At 54.3% G+C, this 19,092-nt stretch overlaps 1 protein-coding gene across 1 annotated transcript in view; it reads left to right on the forward strand.

Annotated features, from left to right (window-relative positions):
* LOC119953565 (sodium-coupled monocarboxylate transporter 1-like) overlaps positions 1–19,092 on the forward strand; it is a 221,685-nt gene that overhangs the window by 15,171 nt on the left and 187,422 nt on the right. Inside the window, exons 2-3 of the mRNA XM_038777958.1 lie at positions 3,150–3,385; positions 4,982–5,043. Coding sequence (XP_038633886.1) covers positions 3,240–3,385; positions 4,982–5,043 — 208 coding nt within the window. The 5' untranslated portion in view covers positions 3,150–3,239. The remainder of the gene's footprint in view (positions 1–3,149; positions 3,386–4,981; positions 5,044–19,092) is intronic.

Below are 19,092 nucleotides of genomic sequence, written 5' to 3' on the forward strand. Positions count from 1 at the left end.
CTCGCGCTAGCCTTTCAGCGCCTGCTGGAGCTGTGGGGACCATTCAGGCGCCGACCTGTCCCCCTAGGAAGGGGAGCATTCTCGATTATCGGGGTCCATTGACGCCAGAGTGGTTGGCGCCATTTTTCACGCTGGCGTCAGAACCTGGCCGCAGGATTAGAGAATCCCAGCTGAAAGAAATCCACTATTTCTGATAGGTAAAAGGCTATTTTAATGTAAATATTAAAGCCCAGTCTTTAATACCCATTTTAAAATAAGGATTTCAGTATTCATAACCTTAGGTCATTGTTGTGTTATCTGTGTGGCCGATAACACGTGTTACTCAATCCTTGGTTGATGGTGAGGTCCTTTGAATCTTGTTGAAGAAGACTCAAACTCATCCAGATTTGAGTAACTATAACTATAAATTCATGAGTTCTTTACCTTAACATGGAAACTAGGAATTGGTTAACAAGATTTAACAATTAGAACTAAACGGTCTCCACTAACTATCTATGTGATTCTGATGTGACCCTGTTCACAGTTCACCCACGAGAGAGAGAGAGACAGAGAGAGACCCCGTGTGGCTGCTTTGTGTACCCCTGTTGGTCCAACCTTCTCGTGATCATGTGGTGCTGCTATTTACCCATTAACCCCTTGTGTGCATGCACCTACAGAGATCACTACATCCCCCTCCCCCCCTTTTTAAAGTGTTACAGATTTTCTGTTTGGTGTAACGAAAATTGAACAAACAATGAATGAAGTCAACTGGGAACAGATAAAACAAGTAATGCTGTGTACAGAATGTGATGGTAATAATGACTGTACCAAGTCAATCAATGTTTAAAAAGTCCAATCCTAATGAAAACGTTTGAGTCCAGACTGTATGAGTTTGATCAGGTGGGTTGATCTCTTTGCCTGTCATTGAGGTGGTAGTGTTGATGTCGTCATGTCGTTGTGACCACTGTCAGTGTTTGTGTGTACGTGAGGACATTGAGACATCGGAATGGTCGAACCACTTTGTTGTCTGATTTATACTTTTTTTTATGCTTGTGGTAGCGATTCTGTGTTGCATCTTTCTTGAAAGCTGCTTTGCTTGTTTGTTGTGGAGCAAATGCAAATTTGTGAGATTTGTTGCCATGCTATGGTATGTTTGTACTCTTGTTGCACTCAATGTGTGTTCCGTGTGGATAATTTGAGTAATTGTCACAGTTATTGGTTTCAGTTACATTGAGCGTTTCATCTTGAGAACGGTGAGAATGATCTGATGCCGTATTGATGTTGGTGACATCAGTCATTTGTGGCGGATTTGATTGTTTTACTTTGCTGCCTTGGTGCTCTCTGCTGGAGACTTTTCCGGTACATTTGTATCATCTGTGATTTCTTTCTGCTCCTCTTCAGGAGTTAAAATCTTCAAGATTTCAATTGACGTGGTCTCACTGGACCCAAGAGTAGTCCTACTCTGTACTTCTGTACAGACGAGCTGAGATCTGTCAGTCTCGCTGTGATCCTGCACACTCTGTATGTCGAGTGTGATCACTTTGTCACTGTTTTCACATACAGTGGGTAGACATTCAGTGTCTTGCCAGTTAAATGAGCTTGAATTAAAGGCACAGGCCACTGCTTCCTTCTGCTTGAATTAAAGGTACAGGCTGCCTTAAAGACACATGGTCTATAAATCATCCATGGGTCAAAAATGTAATGGCAAAAAACAGGGGAAATAAGGGACTAAACAGGGAATAAATAGGAAGGTCCCTTACAAAGAGGAGGACAAAGGAGGCACTTCAAAGACACCCTGAAGGCTTGCCTCAAGAAATGCAACATAGCTGTCAATGCCAAGGAGACCCTTGCTCAGAAGAGACCTACTTGGAGGAACCTCCAGGTTGAAGGAACAATTCTTTCATAACACCCGACGACAAGAGGAGAGCCGGAAAAGGAGCCTGACAATGGAATACCAGTGACCTAGAGCTGGATTCTCTGCTGGCGGGATGCTCCATTTTGCTGGCAGCCTGGGGGTTTCCCGATGGCTTGGGGCTGCCCCACAGTGGGAAACTCCATTGAGTGGCTGGCAAAACGAAGCATCCCGCCGGGGTGCTGAAACAGAAATGTGGCGCGGCGGGATGGAGAATCCTGCACCTAGAGTCCCACCACGGCTCCCACCTCCTCAAAACACCTGCCAATGTTGGAGATCCGGCCCTAGAATCGGACTCATCAGTCATACCAGGACCCACAGAATGCAGAGTTTCTTAGGTGGACATCATAACCTTTAGCGAGTGATCATCAAAGGAGAAGATTTTGAGCTTTGTTTCTCTGTCTTCTGAATCTGTACTTAGGTGCTCATTCTCCCGCCTACAAAATTAGCAAACCTCCCTTCCACAATATTTGCAGGGGCGAACTTTTGCAGAGCTAGGGAGAAGAGTGGGATTAATTGGTTAACTGCTGGGACAGGCACGAAGAGTCAAGGCCCCCTTAAGGTTTCATATCTGTGTTTACATACCTTGCAGCCAATACAAAACTAGCAGAATGAAAATCACAAGTTATCCACAGTTCTCCATGAAGCAATGAACACTGAAATTATTCGAAGTACGTAATTATAATCTTTCAGCTTTGGAGAGCAGAACAAGTTTTTCTCAGGCATTGATTGTTAAAGTTTGGATGTCTGAATAATGTATAGCTTGAGGTGAATTTATTTTGCAATCACCTTATGCTGTCGACTGGAGCCGAATTACCTGCCTATTTTTGTAATTTTAAAACAGCAAAAAGTTAAGGAACCATTGTGAACAGTCAGTTGTAAAACTTTGAAGGTTATAATGAAGACCATGGGGGAAATCACTGATTGATCTCCCTGCAGATTTCGTAGAATGAGTTCCAGTATTGAGTGAGTGGAGGCCAGCCGAAAGGGTTCCACCAGCGGAGCCTTAAGTATCGACCTCCCCAGACTGGGACCAGCATTATCTGTGTTGGAGAGTAAACCCGCTTTGCCATTTACCCTGCACCTCCTGGAATTATTACACATTATTATGGGTAAAATTCAGGAAGATTAAGGGTAACGATTAGAATCGGCTGAATATTGAAATGTTGTGATATCGTCTGATTATCAGAACAATGAAGAAGTCACAGTTGTCTTACCCAAGTCACATTATTATTAATCAGTAACTTTTTCATTGCAGGGAAGGAACACTTTAAACGTGGACCCTGAACTAACTGATGGAATAACCATTGTGCACTTTTGAGCTTTCATTTTTGCACAAGAAGCTACCATGGCAGAAAATCGTGTCTTTACTGTCTGGGACTATGTTGTTTTTGCTTCTATGCTGTTAATGTCTACTGCAATTGGGATATTTTCTGCTTTAAAACGTGGCAGAACCGGGCAAGGAACAACAGAACAATTCCTGGTAGGAAGTAGGTAAGAAAAATTTAAAACTTAAAAGTAGTGAATAAACTTTGAGAACTGAACATTTACAGAAAATAATTGTGTGTAAGTCTGTAAAACTTAAACCTTTGACAAGGTGCCTCATGACAGTCTGGTACAAAAAGTGAAGTCATACGGGATCAGAGGTGAGGTGGCAAGATTGATACAGAACTGGCTGTGTCACAGAAGGCAAAGGCTAGCAGTAGGAGGGTTTGGTGGAGTGACAGATAATGTTGAAAATTGTCAGAGAATACAGCAGGACATATGTTGGAGACTTGGGCAGCGAAATGGCAAATGGAGTTTAATCCAGACAAATGTGAGGTAATACATTTTGCTAGGTCTAACTTGGAGGGGAAATATACCGTAAATGGCAAAACTCTTAGAGGAATATAGAAAGTCAGAGAGATCGCCTGGGAGAAAGTGGCAGTGGCCATCAGCTCGGGGAGTGTCAACAGGAGGACCAGTGATGCAAGATGATCAATGACCTCCACCGGGCCACACGGGTGGGTTGGCACCAGCTACCTGGCACCGCCCCGGCCCAGCACCACACCGTGTCCTGGCCTACCTATGTCCAGCTGTGCTGCCCATGCCTGACACCCCCTCCTCACCCTGCACGATCAATGATGCGTGTGGCTCACAATGCCCTCTGTGTCCACAGTATATAGGAGAGGGCCCAGACAGGCGGTGGGGATCCAAATATCAGAATAATCCCCCCCTGCAAGGAACGGGGCCTTGAGTTCGTGGGGGTGGCCAAGGACAGGCAGGACAGGCAATGTGGAAAATTTCCCAGGAGTGTCCTGTACATAATAAACAGGGCAAATGCAACCCAGCCAATTACCTCTCTATCCATCTACTCTCCATCATCAGCAAAATGATGGCAGGAGCTATCAAGCGGCACTTACTCAGCAAGAACCTGCTCACGGACGCTCAGTTTGGGTTCCACCAGGGACACTCAGCTCCTAACCTCATTACAGCCTTGGCAAGTTATGATACAGTTGTATAGAACCTTGGTACGGCCGCACTTGGAACATTGCGCACAATTCTGGTCGCCACACTACCAGAAGGATGTGGAGGCTTTGGAGAGTGTGCAGATGAGGTTTGCCTGGTCTGGAGGGTGTTAGCTATGTGGAGAGGCTGAATAGATTTGGGTTGTTTACATTAGAACGACGGAGGTTGAGGGGTGACTTAATAAAGAGGTCTGCAAGATTATGAGTGGCATGGATAGAGTTGATGGGCAGGCACTCTTTCCCAGGGTGGAGGGGTCAGTCACCAGGGGGCATAGGTTTAAGGTTCGTGGGACAATGTTTAGAGGAGATGTGCAAGGCAGGTTATTTACACAGAGAGTGGTGAGTGCCTGGAACGCGTTGCCAGGGGAGGTTGTGGAAGCAGATACATTAACGGTGTTCTAAAGGCATCTTGACAAATACACTGATAGGATGGGTATAGAGAGAAACGGGACAAGGAAGTGCTGAGGGTTTTGACCAAGGGTGGTACCATGACCGGTGCAGGCTTTGAGGGCCAAAGGGCCTGTTCTTGTGCTGTATTGTTCTTTGTTCTTATGACTGCATTATTTTGTTTTGTTTAAAACAGACAAATATCTGCCTATCCAATTGCTTTTTCATTGGCTGCCAGTTTCATGTCTGCCATCACAAGTAGGTATATTTGCTTTCTCGACAGAAATGAATATCTGTACAGGAGCAAAATGTTTGCCTACAATTATTTGATTATTAGCATACAATGTACAGATTTACTTCCGTTTTTGAAGGATATAGATGGTTCTCCGTTTAATGACCCCATGGAGATAGAATCCGATTTGTGTTTGGACAACCACTCAATTTGCATACAGATCAAATATTTGGATTGAAATGTATCAAAAATATTTGATGTGTAAAACTTCATAAGCCCAAATCCATCTATGATTATAATAGTGACCTTGCCCCCAATTTACACTATTTATTTCACTAAGAAAGAAATGTGAATTTGATCTTCGCTTAGAATCTGAGGCTGCGATTTAGTGGCCGCATTAGCTGCGGGTGCAATTCTCATAATGGCCGCTAAACCTCAGGAGATGTCAAAAACGCGAATCTGAACTGAGAGATTTTGGTTTGCAATCTTCCCAGCTCCCCTCCAATGACACAATAATATTCACCTGTAGGAGAGGCCCGAGCCTGATTTGCACGCATTATCATCTTATTGGCAGGTGTAACGATGCAACGTTTGACCTTGTTGGGCTTCCCCCCCCCAGCCAGCGCGATGTCAAGTCATAGATAGAGTCATAGAGTCATAGATGTTTACAGCATGGAAACAGTCGAGCTCTGCGAGGCTTTTAGATTGTGTCCTTTAACTCTCTTTTTATCTCTCCAATGTTGCCTGATCTGCTAAGGACTTCCAGCATTTTCTGTTTTGATTTAGTTAATGCTGGTTCTGGTACCTGTTTCTGAAAGATGAACACTTGAAATGCCATAGCAAACAAGGCTAGGGGCCAAGTGCTGGAAAATGGGATTAGAATTGATAGGTGCTTGATGGCCAGCACAGACACGATGGGCTGAAGGGCCTCTTTCTGTGCTGTAAAACTCTGACTCTGTGACTCTAATCAGTGGAGATCTAATCAGCCTGAAGATGGTGAACAGACATGCGATTTTATACATTGTGAAGTAAAATATAAATCAATGTCGTGCTATATATCTCTAAGTGCTGCCTGTCACCCGTGCCCACACTGTGCGACTACAATTTCTTAACCCTCCTACCCTCCAGCTACATCTCGGTGTCTCCCCAGGATCCACATCTACGCTTGAGGCGGCTTGCTTTCTGCAATGCCCCGTTGCCTGAGATGACCTTGGCAGGTGCCCTCTGGAAGTTTGGGACTTGGAGGGCCCTGACCCACTTATGTATCCCTGATGGGACAGAGAGGCAGCTGGAGTGAGACCCAGAAGCCCCGCCTTCGTCTGATGCTGGAACTCATGGGTGCCCAGTGTTTCAGCACCATGCAGTTGATGCCCTCAAACATCTAGTTCATGGCCTGAACTGTGGAGCTCATGACCTGAGCCGTGCACTGGACACGTTCCGCCATGGAGCGGACATCAAGCCCAGGCTCACCACTGCAGTCAGGAGAGTGCAGGTGACAGCTATGACACCTTTGGTGTCCTCCTCCTCCATCTCCAAACTGGTGTCAAGGCTTGTTGCAGATCCCTACTGGTGGACTGGCCAGGCTGTTCGGATGATTTTCCTGCAGGGAAGGGGCATGGTATTAATGCATGGCAACGGCAAAGGTCTGGGAAAGGCAGAACTCATGTGAGTTTATGTAGATGGATGAAAGTGCAGAGGTTCCCCACTTTTCTCTTTTGCCCTCCTCGCTATCCATTCAGGCCCGCTCTATTCATCCCCTGCGAACTTCAGTGCTCTCTCTCCTCGAACAAGTGTGAGGATCCAGATTTCCACCATCCCACCACCCGTCTTTGCTCTTTTGCAGCGGTTGTGAACCAGCTTTCCTGCAGGGAGACAGATGGGAAGATTGTGTTATGGAGTTCACCTGACCCACAACTTTTAATAGATTGTGGTATGGGGAGCACACGGCCCACTCAACAGGTGTGGTACAGCAGAAATGGAAAAGTATTTTTTAAAGCAAAACGATGTTTGTTCTATGAACTCAAGTTAACCTTTTTGAAACATACAGTGAACATCTTAGCAACCATTAATTCAAATACAACCCCCAAAGAATACAACACTAAGTAATCCTTAAGCTGTCCTTTTAACATCCATAAGACTTTAAAAAAACTTTAAAACACAAAGATCAGGTTTAAATTCACTATTGAGAGCAGTTATTAGTTTTAAATCACCAAAGGATTTACAGTCTTTAGATTACAGAGAGATTAATACACCTTCTGGATATGACTGCAGCTATCCAACTCTGAAAACGAAACTAAAACACACCCTGCAGCAAACAGCCTAAAACGAAAGTTAAATCTGACAGACAACCCAGCTATACCCACTCTCTGGCATCACTGCAGTAATAAACACCCATTTCTTAAAGGTACACTCACTACAGATATTTATATACACACCCATTTATAAACACCTATTCCTTAAAGGTACCCTCGCATGACAATTGTAAACAGGCCGTGTGCAGGGTCAGAGAGAAATGATGCCTGCCTGGCATATGAGTGTCAGCAGGGATGAATGATGAAGCATGTGGGAGGTTGGGTGGTTGGGCCCAGTGAGGTGGCAGCAAGTGACATTCATGTGGCATGGTGAGGGGTGTCTGAAAGGGAGAGTGGTGAGAGTAGACCAGAAGCATTCACCCTGGCAGTGCCGAGGAGATCATTCATTTTCTTTTGACACTTCACCCCATTCTCTTGCGAAGTGTGGTGGCACTCAACAGCACGGCCACAGTCACCCATGCGGAGTTGGTGACCTTACCAGAAGGTCTTCTGCCCGCTTGCAGATAGACGGTCGACCATTGCTCCTCCACGGCATCCAACCTTTGTGTCAGAGCCCGCTCTGTGAACCATGGAGCTGGCTTTTTAGCTGACATCCTCTTGGCTTGACTGTGAGTAGTGCTGTGGAACCATTTAAACGCAGCACCCACTTGTTTGAACCGCTGAGATGACCCCGGTGCGGGAGACTCAGACCTATGGTGGCACTTTTCCCCATCCATTCTGGTCTAGATCGCACCAAAGGGGCTGGCGGGAGTCGCTCTGGTTTTCCCATTAAAAATGAAACTGAGCCAAATTCTGGGAAGATGCCGCCCCGATTGCCTCCTTTGTTTTCAGTTATTTTTTGCGTCTTCATGTCATAGAGTACTTGTCCCTCTTTCTAATATTAACAGTAATATGATTGTTCTAGTCTTTGGGCGCGATTCTCCGCACCCGCGGAAAATCGCGAAGTCCCGTGAAAACGGCCGACTTTGCCGACGGCCCGACACGGCCCCGTTCCCGAGGTATTCATGCCCAGGAAATGGGCTAGGAATGGGGCCGCGGCAATTACGTTCCAGATGACGTCGGAACGCGGCGACGCCACGAACACGCCCACGTGATGCCGCCCGACGTCGTAAAAAGGCGCGGGCGAGCACAGCAACGGGAGGCCAGAGATGTCGGAGCCACTGAGGGCAGCCCCGAGGTTCACAGAGGCTGACGTCGAGACGCTGCTCGATGAAGTTGAGCAGAGGAGGGGCATCATCCGCCCGAGAAGAGGGCATCGCCACCCTGCAAGTGTGGTGCGCCAGGCCTGGCGAGAGGTGGCTGCTGCCGTGAGTGCTGTGGGGCAGACCCCTCACTCTGGGGAGCAGTGCCGCAAAAAGCTGCACAACCTCACCAAGGCTGCCAGGGTAAGTGCCAAGAGGGTGCCCCTGGGTCACAACCATCCCTCCCCCCCCCCTTTACTTAATCACCCAACTCCCACCCTGGCAAGGCGGGTGGAGGGGGATTGGGGCAGAGTGAGTGGAGGGTGGTTCACTAAATAGTCACAGACCCAGCGCTCTGGCCCCCCTGGAGGGATGTAATGGTCTTGTTACAACTTGACCCCCAACCTGTGCCAGTATCTGAACGGCCTGCTGATACCTGCCGTATTGTAATGATCTACCTATGCCCCCTCCCCCAACAGGACAAGACCGCTCACAACAACCGTGAGTGGAACAACTCTGGAGGGGGTTTGCCCATTCTACACCCCCTCACCACGTTCGAGCAGAGGGCACTGGACCTTGTTGGGGGATCTGCCACCCGGGAGATCGCGAAATGCGAGGTTGGCGGAACTGCACCAAGTGAGACAACCCTGCATGACAAACACCCCCCCCCCCCCTCCCCCATCCTCTGTCCCTTCACACTCTGCCCACTGGGACACCTCCCCCATCCTCTGTCCCTTCACACCCTGCCCACTGGGACACCTCCCCCATCCTCTGTCAATTCACACCCTTCCCACTGGGACACCTCCCCCATCCTCTGTCCGTTTACACTTTGCCCACTGGGACCGTCCAGCACCCGGCCGAGCGTCTCTAAATAACCTGTTTCATTCTCTTCCCTAGGACGTTATGCCGTACGACCAGTGCCGTCTGCCTCCAGTCGGAGACAGACATCTGCCCCCACCGCACCGAGGGCCGCACGACAGAGGGTGCCCGATCAGCGGGGAATCCCATCCTCCCCCACCGAATCTGTGGAGCAGGACGCCCAGAGGGCGGCGATAGAGGGAGAGAGAGAAATGGCCCGTGAATGCCCTGTGGCCTCTCAGTGGGCCGATGAAATAGAGGAGGCGTGCACCCAAGACGACCTCGAGCTTACGGCACAGCTATCTCCCACACCATCCACCAATCCAGAGACACTCACCCCGGTTGGGCTATTTAGTGATGAGGCTCCTGGGTCACAGTCTGGGTCGCACATCACAGCTGAGCAGGTACAGCAGGTGGAGGTCGGAGCAACCGAGGGCCCGGACTGGCGGAGGGCAGGCCAGGCCCAGCATCCAGCTGGCTCCCAAACGTTTTCCAAGTTCCTGGAGTTTCTCAACCCACCCGCACAGCCGATGTATCAAGAAACCCAGGGACACAATGACGGGATGAGGGCTGTCTTCCAGCATCTGCAGACGCTGTTAGAGGAGTCGAACCGCGTCCACGAGCAGGGAGTGGTGCCGCTCATAGCAGCAACCCAGGCCGACACCGCACGGGTGGCATCCGCGATGGAGGCAATGGGTCAGGTTATGCAAGGCGTTGGGCTTAATGTGCACGCATCATCCTCGGCCCTGGACAGGGTTGTCCTCTCACAGGCAGCAATGCGCCAGAGCCAACACGACATTGCCGGCGCGCAGTGGGCCTTGGCCGAGTCTCAGCAAGTCATGGCCCAGTCGCAGCACGCCATGGCACAGTCACAGCAGTCGATGGCACAGTCACAGTCGTGGAAAGCATCAACCGCCTGACACACGTGCTGGATGGCGTCGTGCACTCACGGGTTGAGATCGCACAGTCCCTGGCAGGAATGTCTAACTCCCTGGACTCCGTCTCTGCAAACCTTCGGATCCTGGTGGAGACCGTTGCAGGCCTCCAGGACTGGCAGCGCCAGGTGTCGGTGGTGCGACGGGGCACCTCCCCGCTCGCACCTCTGTCCCACAGTGAGGCCCGGGGGCCACCGGGCTCCCCGAGGGAGGAGGAGGTTTCAGGGCCCGTCCCATTAACTCCATCACGGGACGTCCCGGAATGCTCGGCCTCCCCCTGTCCCATCCCTGGTGCATCGGGTGGGCAGCGGGCAGAGCAGGGTGGCACAACGTCACCCGAGATGCCCGCAAAGCAGCCTGGCCCATCAAGGCCGGGTCGCCCCAGGAAACGCTTGCCGAAGGAGAAACAAGTCGAAGGGGGCGATTCTCCGCAGTCCTCCTCCACTCCTGCTGTATCATGTGGGGAATCACTGAGACGTAGTGGTAGGGCCCGTAAGGCAACTAAGATAGACACTGAGTAAGTTGGCACGGGTGAAGGGCACAGTTTAGTTGTAGGGGCTAGGGCACCTGTAAATTGTTAACATTAAACGCACTGTTCCACCTTACTTGTAATACCGTGTGATTGTTCCACAGCCACAGGGATCGTGATGGTGACCGAGTGTCGCTGGGGTTGACGAGCGGTGAAACCTCGGTACCGGGTGTGCAGTCCCTGCCCCTCCCCCCACCCCCTCCCACAGCTAGCCCACGCGGGCACGTGATGGAGTGTCCGTGACGAACTCAGCGGCCACCAAGGTGGATGGTTCAGCTATTGCCATGGGTCAGACTCGCTCTAACGATTCTGAGCTCACAGCTCATCGCAGAGCGGGCTGTCATCATTCCACATGGCACTGATCACACCCGCTGACACAGCCATCAATGTTGTGCCATACCGTTGTGCCGCAGCGGTATGGGTGATGTCGAAGTGGAGCACTGTACGCAGAGAGAGGGTGTGTGGGGGGAGGGGGGGGGGTGGAGGTGGTTGTGTGTTGACCCTCTGCGCGACTGGCGATGCAGGTGATGGTTTGGTGTTCAGCGGGGACGTCGCATGCGACGCGTGAACCGTGCTGCCACCAAGGCGTCACATGCCCGCCGTCCTCGCCGGGTCCGTCGTGCCGCCTCCTGGGCATCACCAGCACCTGGTTCGTATCTGCGTGCTGCGCCCGCCACTCCGCCAGCCTCCTCCTCCTCCCCCTCCTCCTCCTCCTCTGTGCTGGCACCACTACCACTGGCTTCTCCCTCTGCCTCCTGCAGCAGGGCACCTCCCCTCTGCATCGCGATGTTGTGCAGCGCACAGCAGACCACAACAATGCGAGCGACCTTGTCGGGCTGGTACTGCAGGGCCCCTCCGGAGCGGTCCAGGCACCTGAATCTTATCTTCAGGAGGCCAAGGCAGCGCTCCACCACACCCCTGGTTGCTGCATGGGCCTCGTTGTATCGGGTTTCCACATTGGTCTGAGGCCTCCGTATAGGCGTCATCAGCCAAGACCTCAGCGGATAACCTCTGTCGTCCAGCAACCAGCCCCTCAGCCGGGGGAGACGTCCCTCAAACATCGCAGGGATGTACGACTGCGCCAGTGTGCAGGAGTCATGCACACTCCCTGGGAACCTTGCACAGACGTTCATGAACCTCATGTGGGGGTCGCATACCACCTGGATATTCATGGAGCATGACCCCGTCCTGTTTGTGAAGATCTGCCTGTCCCCTGCAGGCGGGCGCATGGGGACGTGAATGTGGTGGTATGATTAGCATAGCTGCCTGCCATTGGTGCAGAACACCGGCTTACCATTGGCCCTGGTCTATCATGTGCCTCTCGACCGGTTGGTTGAGACCAGTCATAAGACGGCTCCCCGATTGGTCGAGAGGCTGAGTTAACAACCCCACCTCCAGGGTGGGGTATAAATACCCAGTACTCCCGGCGGTCGTCCATTTACTGTAATCGACCGCAGGGCTAACATCTAGCTGATTAAAGCCATACTTTTGTCCAGCAACTCGTCTCGCGTTCAATGGATGGTACATCGATTTAATCAGCTAGAAATTTGAAGATGGAGCTCCGGATCAAGCCCGAATGCCTCCGCATCAGCCCGCAAACTCCAAACGCATCGGAAATCTTCAAGCATTAGCTGGCGTGTTCGATGGCTACCTGGCGACCGCAAGCAGCCCCCCCACCATGGCACAGAAGCTTCATATTCTCCATTCCAGCGTGGGCATGGCGGCCTACGCGATGATAGGGGAAGAAAAAGAGTACGACGCGGCCATGGATAAGCTGAAAGGACAGTTTCTTAAGCTGGTAAACCTAGTGTTCGCCCGACATCTGCTGGCTACCAGACAACAGTTCCCCGGTGAGTCCTTAGACGATTTTTACCGGGCCCTCGCTGTCCTGGGGAGGAATTGCGCCTGCCTCCAAGTTTCAGCCACTGAGCACATGGAACTTTTGATCAGAGATGCTTTCGTGGCTGGGATGCAGTCCGCCGCTATCCACCAGCGGATGCTGGAAAAAGACGACCGCAGCCTAACTGAGGCACGGACTCCCTGGAGGTCGCCGACTTAAACGCTCGCGCCTATGTCCCCAGCCGCGCTGCAGCGCCCTGGGCCTCCTGGCATGCTTCCCCACCGCCATCCGCCGCTCCCGACCCCCCTCAGGCCTGCGCCGCGGGACGCCCAGACAAGTCCGCGGGGCCCCGCTGCTATTTCTGTGGGTTCGCCAAACACCCTCGCCCGCGCTGCCCGGCCCGCTCCGCCCTTTGTAAGAGCTGCGGGGAGAAGGGCCATTTTTCGTCAGTCTGCCAGGCCAAATCGGTCGCTGCTGTGCCGCGCAGCGACCGGGGATCTCCTTCTCCGGGCCCTTCTGGGCCATTCCAGCGCACCGCGCCAATCTCTCCCCCCGCCCCCGGGCCCCTGCGCCCGGCCTGCGCGCCTCTCTGCCCCCGCTCTCAGCCGCTCCGATCAGCCCACCGGCACCGCTAACCCCGCCCCCAGCAACCACGAGGGTCCTGGGCGCCGCCATCTTGGGGCCCCGACTCCACGTGCGGGATCCTGGGCGCCGCCATCCTGGACTGGCACACAAGGTCCTGCCAGCACCCACTCGGCCGGCGACGACTACGATGATGGATCTTCTCCACGGCTCGCGGCCATTCAGCTCGACCAGTCACGGCCACGCACGCTTGCCAAGACGACGACGTTAATCCACCTCAACGGGCATGAGATGGGCTGCCTGCTGGACTCTGGGAGCACGGAAAGCTTCGTACACCCTGACACGGTAAGACGCTGCGCGCTCCCTGTCCACCCTGTAAAATACAAAATAGAGTTAGCCTCAGGTTCGCACTCCGTCCGCATCACCGGGTGCTGCATCGCGGACCTCACGGTCCAAGGGAAGGTCTTTAAAAATTATAAACTCCTTATCCTCCCTGACCTTTGCGCACTGGCACTCCTAGGACTGGACTTCCAGTGCAACCTGCAGAGCTTGACCTTCCAATTCGGCGGCCCTATACCCCCCCTCATTGTCTGCAGCCTCGCGTCCCTCAAAGTGGACCCCCCCTCCTTGTTTGCTAATCTCACCCCCGATTGCAAACCCGTCGTGACCCGGAGCAGATGGTACAGCGCCCAGCTGGTCCGAGGTCCAGAGGTTGCTGAAGGAAGGGGTCATCGAGGCCAGCAACAGTCCCTGGCGAGCCCAAGTGCTGGTGGTCCGGACTGGGGAGAAAAACCGGATGGTCATCGACTACAGCCAGACCATCAACCGGTTTACGCAACATGACGCGTATCCTCTCCCCCGTATTTCCACCATGGTAAACGAGATTGCGAAATACAAAGTCTTCTCCACTGTGGACCTCAAGTCCGCTTATCACCAGCTCCCTCTCCGCGCGAGTGACCGCAACTACACCGCGTTCGAGGCTGATGGGCGCCTCTACCACTTCCTCAGGGTTCCACTCGGTGTCACAAATGGGGTCTCGGTCTTCCAACGGGAGATGGACCAAATGGTCGACAAGTACGGATTACGGGCTACCTTCCCGTACCTCGATAATGTCACCATCTGCGGCCACGACCAGCAGGACCATGACATCAACCTCCGAAAATTCCTCCAAACCGCAAAACTCCTTAACCTAACTTACAATAAGGATAAGTGCGTGTTTAGCACCGACCGTCCAGCCATCCTCGGCTACGTAGTGCGTAAAGGAGTGATAGGCCCCGACCCCGAACGCATGCGCCCCCTGATGGAACTCCCTCTCCCCAATACCCTCAAATCCCTTAAACGCTGCCTGGGTTTCTTCGCTTACTACGCCCAATGGGTTCCCAATTACGCCGACAAGGCCCGTCCCCTCATTCAGTCCACGACCTTCCCGCCGTCGTCAGAGGCCTGCCAGGCCTTTAGCCACATCAAAGAGGACATCGCAAAGGCCACGATGCGCGCCATCGACGAGTCCCTCCTCTTCCAGGTCGAGAGCGACGCATCAGAAGTAGCTCTGGCGGCCACTCTGAACCAAGCTGGCAGACCCGTGGCCTTCTTCTCCAGAACCCTCCAGGCTTCCGAACTCCGCCACGCCTCAGTGGAAAAGGAAGCCCAGGCCATAGTCGAAGCTGTGCGACATTGGAGGCACTATTTGGCCGGCAGGAAGTTTACCCTCCTCACAGACCAACGGTCAGTGGCCTTCATGTTCGATAATGCACAGAGGGGCAAGATTAAGAACGACAAGATCTTGCGGTGGCGGATCGAGTTGTCCACGTACAACTACGATATCTTGTATCGTCCTGGGAAGCTCAATGAGCCTCCTGATGCCCTGTCCCGCGGTACCTGCGCCAGCGCGCAGATAGACCGCCTCTGCTCCCTCCACGCGGACCTCTGCCATCCAGGGGTGACCCGTTTCTATCATTTCATAAAGACCCACAACCTGCCCTACTCCATCGAGGAAGTCAGGACAGTAACCCGTGACTGCCACATCTGCGCAGAGTGCAAACCGCACTTCTACCGCCCCGAGCGCGTGCATCTGATCAAAGCATCCCGCCCCTTCGAACGTCTCAGCATTGACTTCAAGGGGCCCCTTCCCTCTAGCAACCGCAACATTTATTTCCTGACGGTGAACGATGAATACTCCCGCTTCCCCTTCGCCATTCCCTGCCCCGACATGACCACATCGACCGTCATTAAGGCCCTCCTCTCCATCTTCTCCCTGTTCGGCTACCCCGCGTACATACATAGCGATCGGGGGTCTTCCTTTATGAGCGACGAGCTGCGTCAATTCCTGCTCAGCAGGGTATTGCCTCTAGCAGGACGACCAGCTATAACCCTCGGGGTAACGGACAGGTCGAGCGGGAGAATGGTACCATCTGGAAGACCATACTACTGGCCCTCCGGTCCAGAGATCTCCCTATTTCCCGATGGCAAGAGGTTATCCCCGATGCCCTACATTCTATCCGTTCCCTCCTCTGTACCACAACAAATCAGACACCTCATGAACGTCTTCTTGTTTTCCCCAGGAAGTCGTCCTCCGGATGCCCTCTCCGGACGTGGCTGGCCGCCCCCGGACCCATCTTGCTCCAGAAGCATATGCGGGTGCACAAGCCCGACCCGTTGATGGAACAAGTCCAGTTACCCCGACGGTCGGCAGGACACGGTCTCCCTCCGGGACCTGGCACCCGCCGGCGTGCGGCCTTCCCCCCCTTCACCACAGACCCCCCCCGTTCTTTTTCCCCCAGCGCACCACCCAGACCACCCCTCCCCTATCCATGGAGTCTCCACCACCAGCCCGGGTTACGGAGACAGTTCAAGGACCATCGCTCCCGGACTCCAGGACATCAGCTGAACCACCACCATCGGCTGAACCAACGTCACCAACTCCACTGCGGCGGTCTGCCAGGACGTCACGGGCAACGAAAAGGCTGATCGAGTCCATTTAACTTTCAACACCACCATGGGCCTTGTATGGACACTATGTACTGTTGTTAAATGTCTGGGCCAGTGGGAAGCCAAGGATATTTTTTTTTCTCCTTCTCTGCTTACTCTGCATACCACCAGATCTCCCCCCCCCCCAGCTCTCGTTGACACCCCCCCCCCCCCCCCACCGGCTTCTTTCTCTGCAAGGGGTGAATGTGGTGGTATGATTAGCATAGCTGCCTGCCATTGGTGCAGAACACCGGCTTACCATTGGCCCTGGTCGGTCATGTGCGTCTCGACCGGTTGGTTGAGACCAGTCATGTGATGGCTCCCCGATTGGTCGAGAGGCTGAGTTAACCCCGCCTCCAGAGTGAGGTATAAATACCCAGCACGTCCGGCGGTCCTCCTTATACTGTAATCGACCGCAGGGCAAACATCTAGCTGATTACAGCCATACTTTTGTCCAGCAACTCGCGTTCAATTGATGGTACATCAGTGAACACAATCGATTGCACCCTGCACCATCAGTATCCCGGCCACGCTGGCAAATCCACGAGCTCGTGAATCTTTACTTGCTCGGTCCTCGGGAAAGGTGACGTAGCGATCTGCGATGGTATAGAGGGCGTCAGTCACATCACGGATGCACCTGTGCACCGATGACTGGGAGATCCCGGAGAGGTCCCCGCTCGTAGACTGGAAGGAGCAGGTCGCATAGAAGTTAAGAGTGACCGTCACCCTGACGGCAACCGGGATCGCGTGTCCTCCCCCCGTTCCACGTGGGGCGAGGTGCGCCACGAGGTGACAGATATGTGTCACCATCCCCCTACTCAGCCGGAGTGTCCTCTTGCAGGTGATGTCCGTCATTGTTAGGAAAGAGATCCGGACACGGTACACCCTCAGCCTTGGTCGTCGCCTCTGGTGCCGTGGCTGCACCCTCACTCTCTCCTCTTCCTCTTCCTCCTCCCCCTCCTCCTCCTCCCCCCCCCCCCCCCCCCCCCATGCTGCTCGATGACTGGCAACTCCTCGGACCTTCCCTCTGCTGCTGCAGCTGGCCCTGCATCCACTGCGGGTTGTGGGTGTGGACGCTGCTGCATCTCCAAATGCAGTACAGCGGCCCCAACCACTGCGCAGAACATAGCCGTTCTGTTCACAGACATTGTGCTAACCTACAGAAGGGTGGAGGGGGGCAGAGAAACGGGACATGTTAGACGGAGGTTAGTCGACACCTCGGCAGCCGCCGGCCACGGGCAGTTAACTATGTCCTCCTCACCGGTGCGTCAGTGGCCTGTGGCCGTAAGCCACAGGCCAACCAGCGGCCGTGTCCTTGTGACCGGCGGCACGCCATGGCATGGTGGCAGACATTTTGTAACCGGGGTTGGACGAGTCATTCACTCACTCTCTCCCTACCCCCCCACCCCCACTCCCCCCCTCAGTCTCCCACTCCCCCCTCAGTCTCCCACACTCCCCCCTCAGTCTCCCCCACTCCCCCCCTCAGTCTCCTCCACTCCCCCCTCAGTCTCCCCCCTCAGTCTCCCCCACTCCCCCCTCAGTCTCCCCCACTCCGTCTCCCACACTCCCCCCTCTGTCTCCCCCACTCCCCCCCATCTCCCCCACTCCCCCCTCAGTCTCCCCCACTCCCCCCTCAGTCTCCCCCACTCCGTCTCCCACACTCCCCCCTCTGTCTCCCCCACTCCCCCCTCAGTCTCCCCCACTCCCCCCTCAGTCTCCCACACTCCCCCCTCAGTCTCCCCCACTCCCCCCTCAGTCTCCCACTACCCCCCTCCGTCTCCCACACTCCCCCCTCAATCTCCCCCACTCCCCCCTCAGTCTCCCCCACTCAGTCTCCCCCACTCCCCTCTCAGTCTCCCCCACTCCCCCCTCAGTCTCCCCCACTCCCCCCTCAGTCTCCCCCACTCCCCCCTCAGTCTCCCACACCCCCTCAGTCTCCCCCACTCCCCCCTCCGTCTTCCACACCCCCCCTCCGTCTCCCACACTCTCCCCTCCGTCTCCCACACTTCCCCCTCCGTCTCCCACTCCCCCCTCAGTCTCCCCCACTTCCCCCTCCGTCTCCCACTCCCCCCCTCAGTCTCCCCCACTTCCCCCTCCGTCTCCCACTCCCCCCTCAGTCTCCCCCACTCCCCCCTCAGTCTCCCCCACTCCCCCCTCAGTCTCCCCCACTTCCCCCCTCAGTCTCCCACTCCCCCCTCAGTCTCCCCCACTCCCCCCTCAGTCTCCCCCACTCCCCCCTCAGTCTCCCCCACTTCCCCCCTCAGTCTCCCATTCCCCCACTCAGTCTCCCACACTTCCCCCCTCAGTCTCCCACTCCCCCCCTCAGTCTCCCACTCCCCCCCTCAGTCTCCCCCACTCCCCCCTCAGTCTCCCCCACTTCCCCCCTCAGTCTCCCATTCCCCCACTCAGTCTCCCACACTTCCCCCCTCAGTCTCCCACTCCCCCCCTCAGTCTCCACTCCCCCCCTCAGTCTCCACTCCCCCCCTCAGTCTCCCCACTTCCCCCCTCAGTCTCCCATTCCCCCACTCAGTCTCCCACACTCCCCCCTCAGTCTCCCATTCCCCCACTCAGTCTCCCACACTTCCCCCCTCCGTCTCCCACTCCCCCCTCAGTCTCCCCCACTTCCCCCCTCAGTCTCCACTCCCCCCCTCAGTCTCCCACTCCCCCCTCAGTCTCCCCCACTCCCCCCTCAGTCTCCCCCACTTCCCCCCTCAGTCTCCCATTCCCCCACTCAGACTCCCACACTTCCCCCCTCAGTCTCCCACTCCCCCCCTCAGTCTCCCACTCCCCCCCTCAGTCTCCCCCACTCCCCCCTCAGTCTCCCCCACTCCCCCCTCAGTCTCCCCCACTCCCCCCTCAGTCTCCCCCACT

Source organism: Scyliorhinus canicula, chromosome 18, assembly GCF_902713615.1.
Source record: "Scyliorhinus canicula chromosome 18, sScyCan1.1, whole genome shotgun sequence".
Taxonomy (NCBI): Eukaryota; Metazoa; Chordata; class Chondrichthyes; order Carcharhiniformes; family Scyliorhinidae; genus Scyliorhinus; species Scyliorhinus canicula.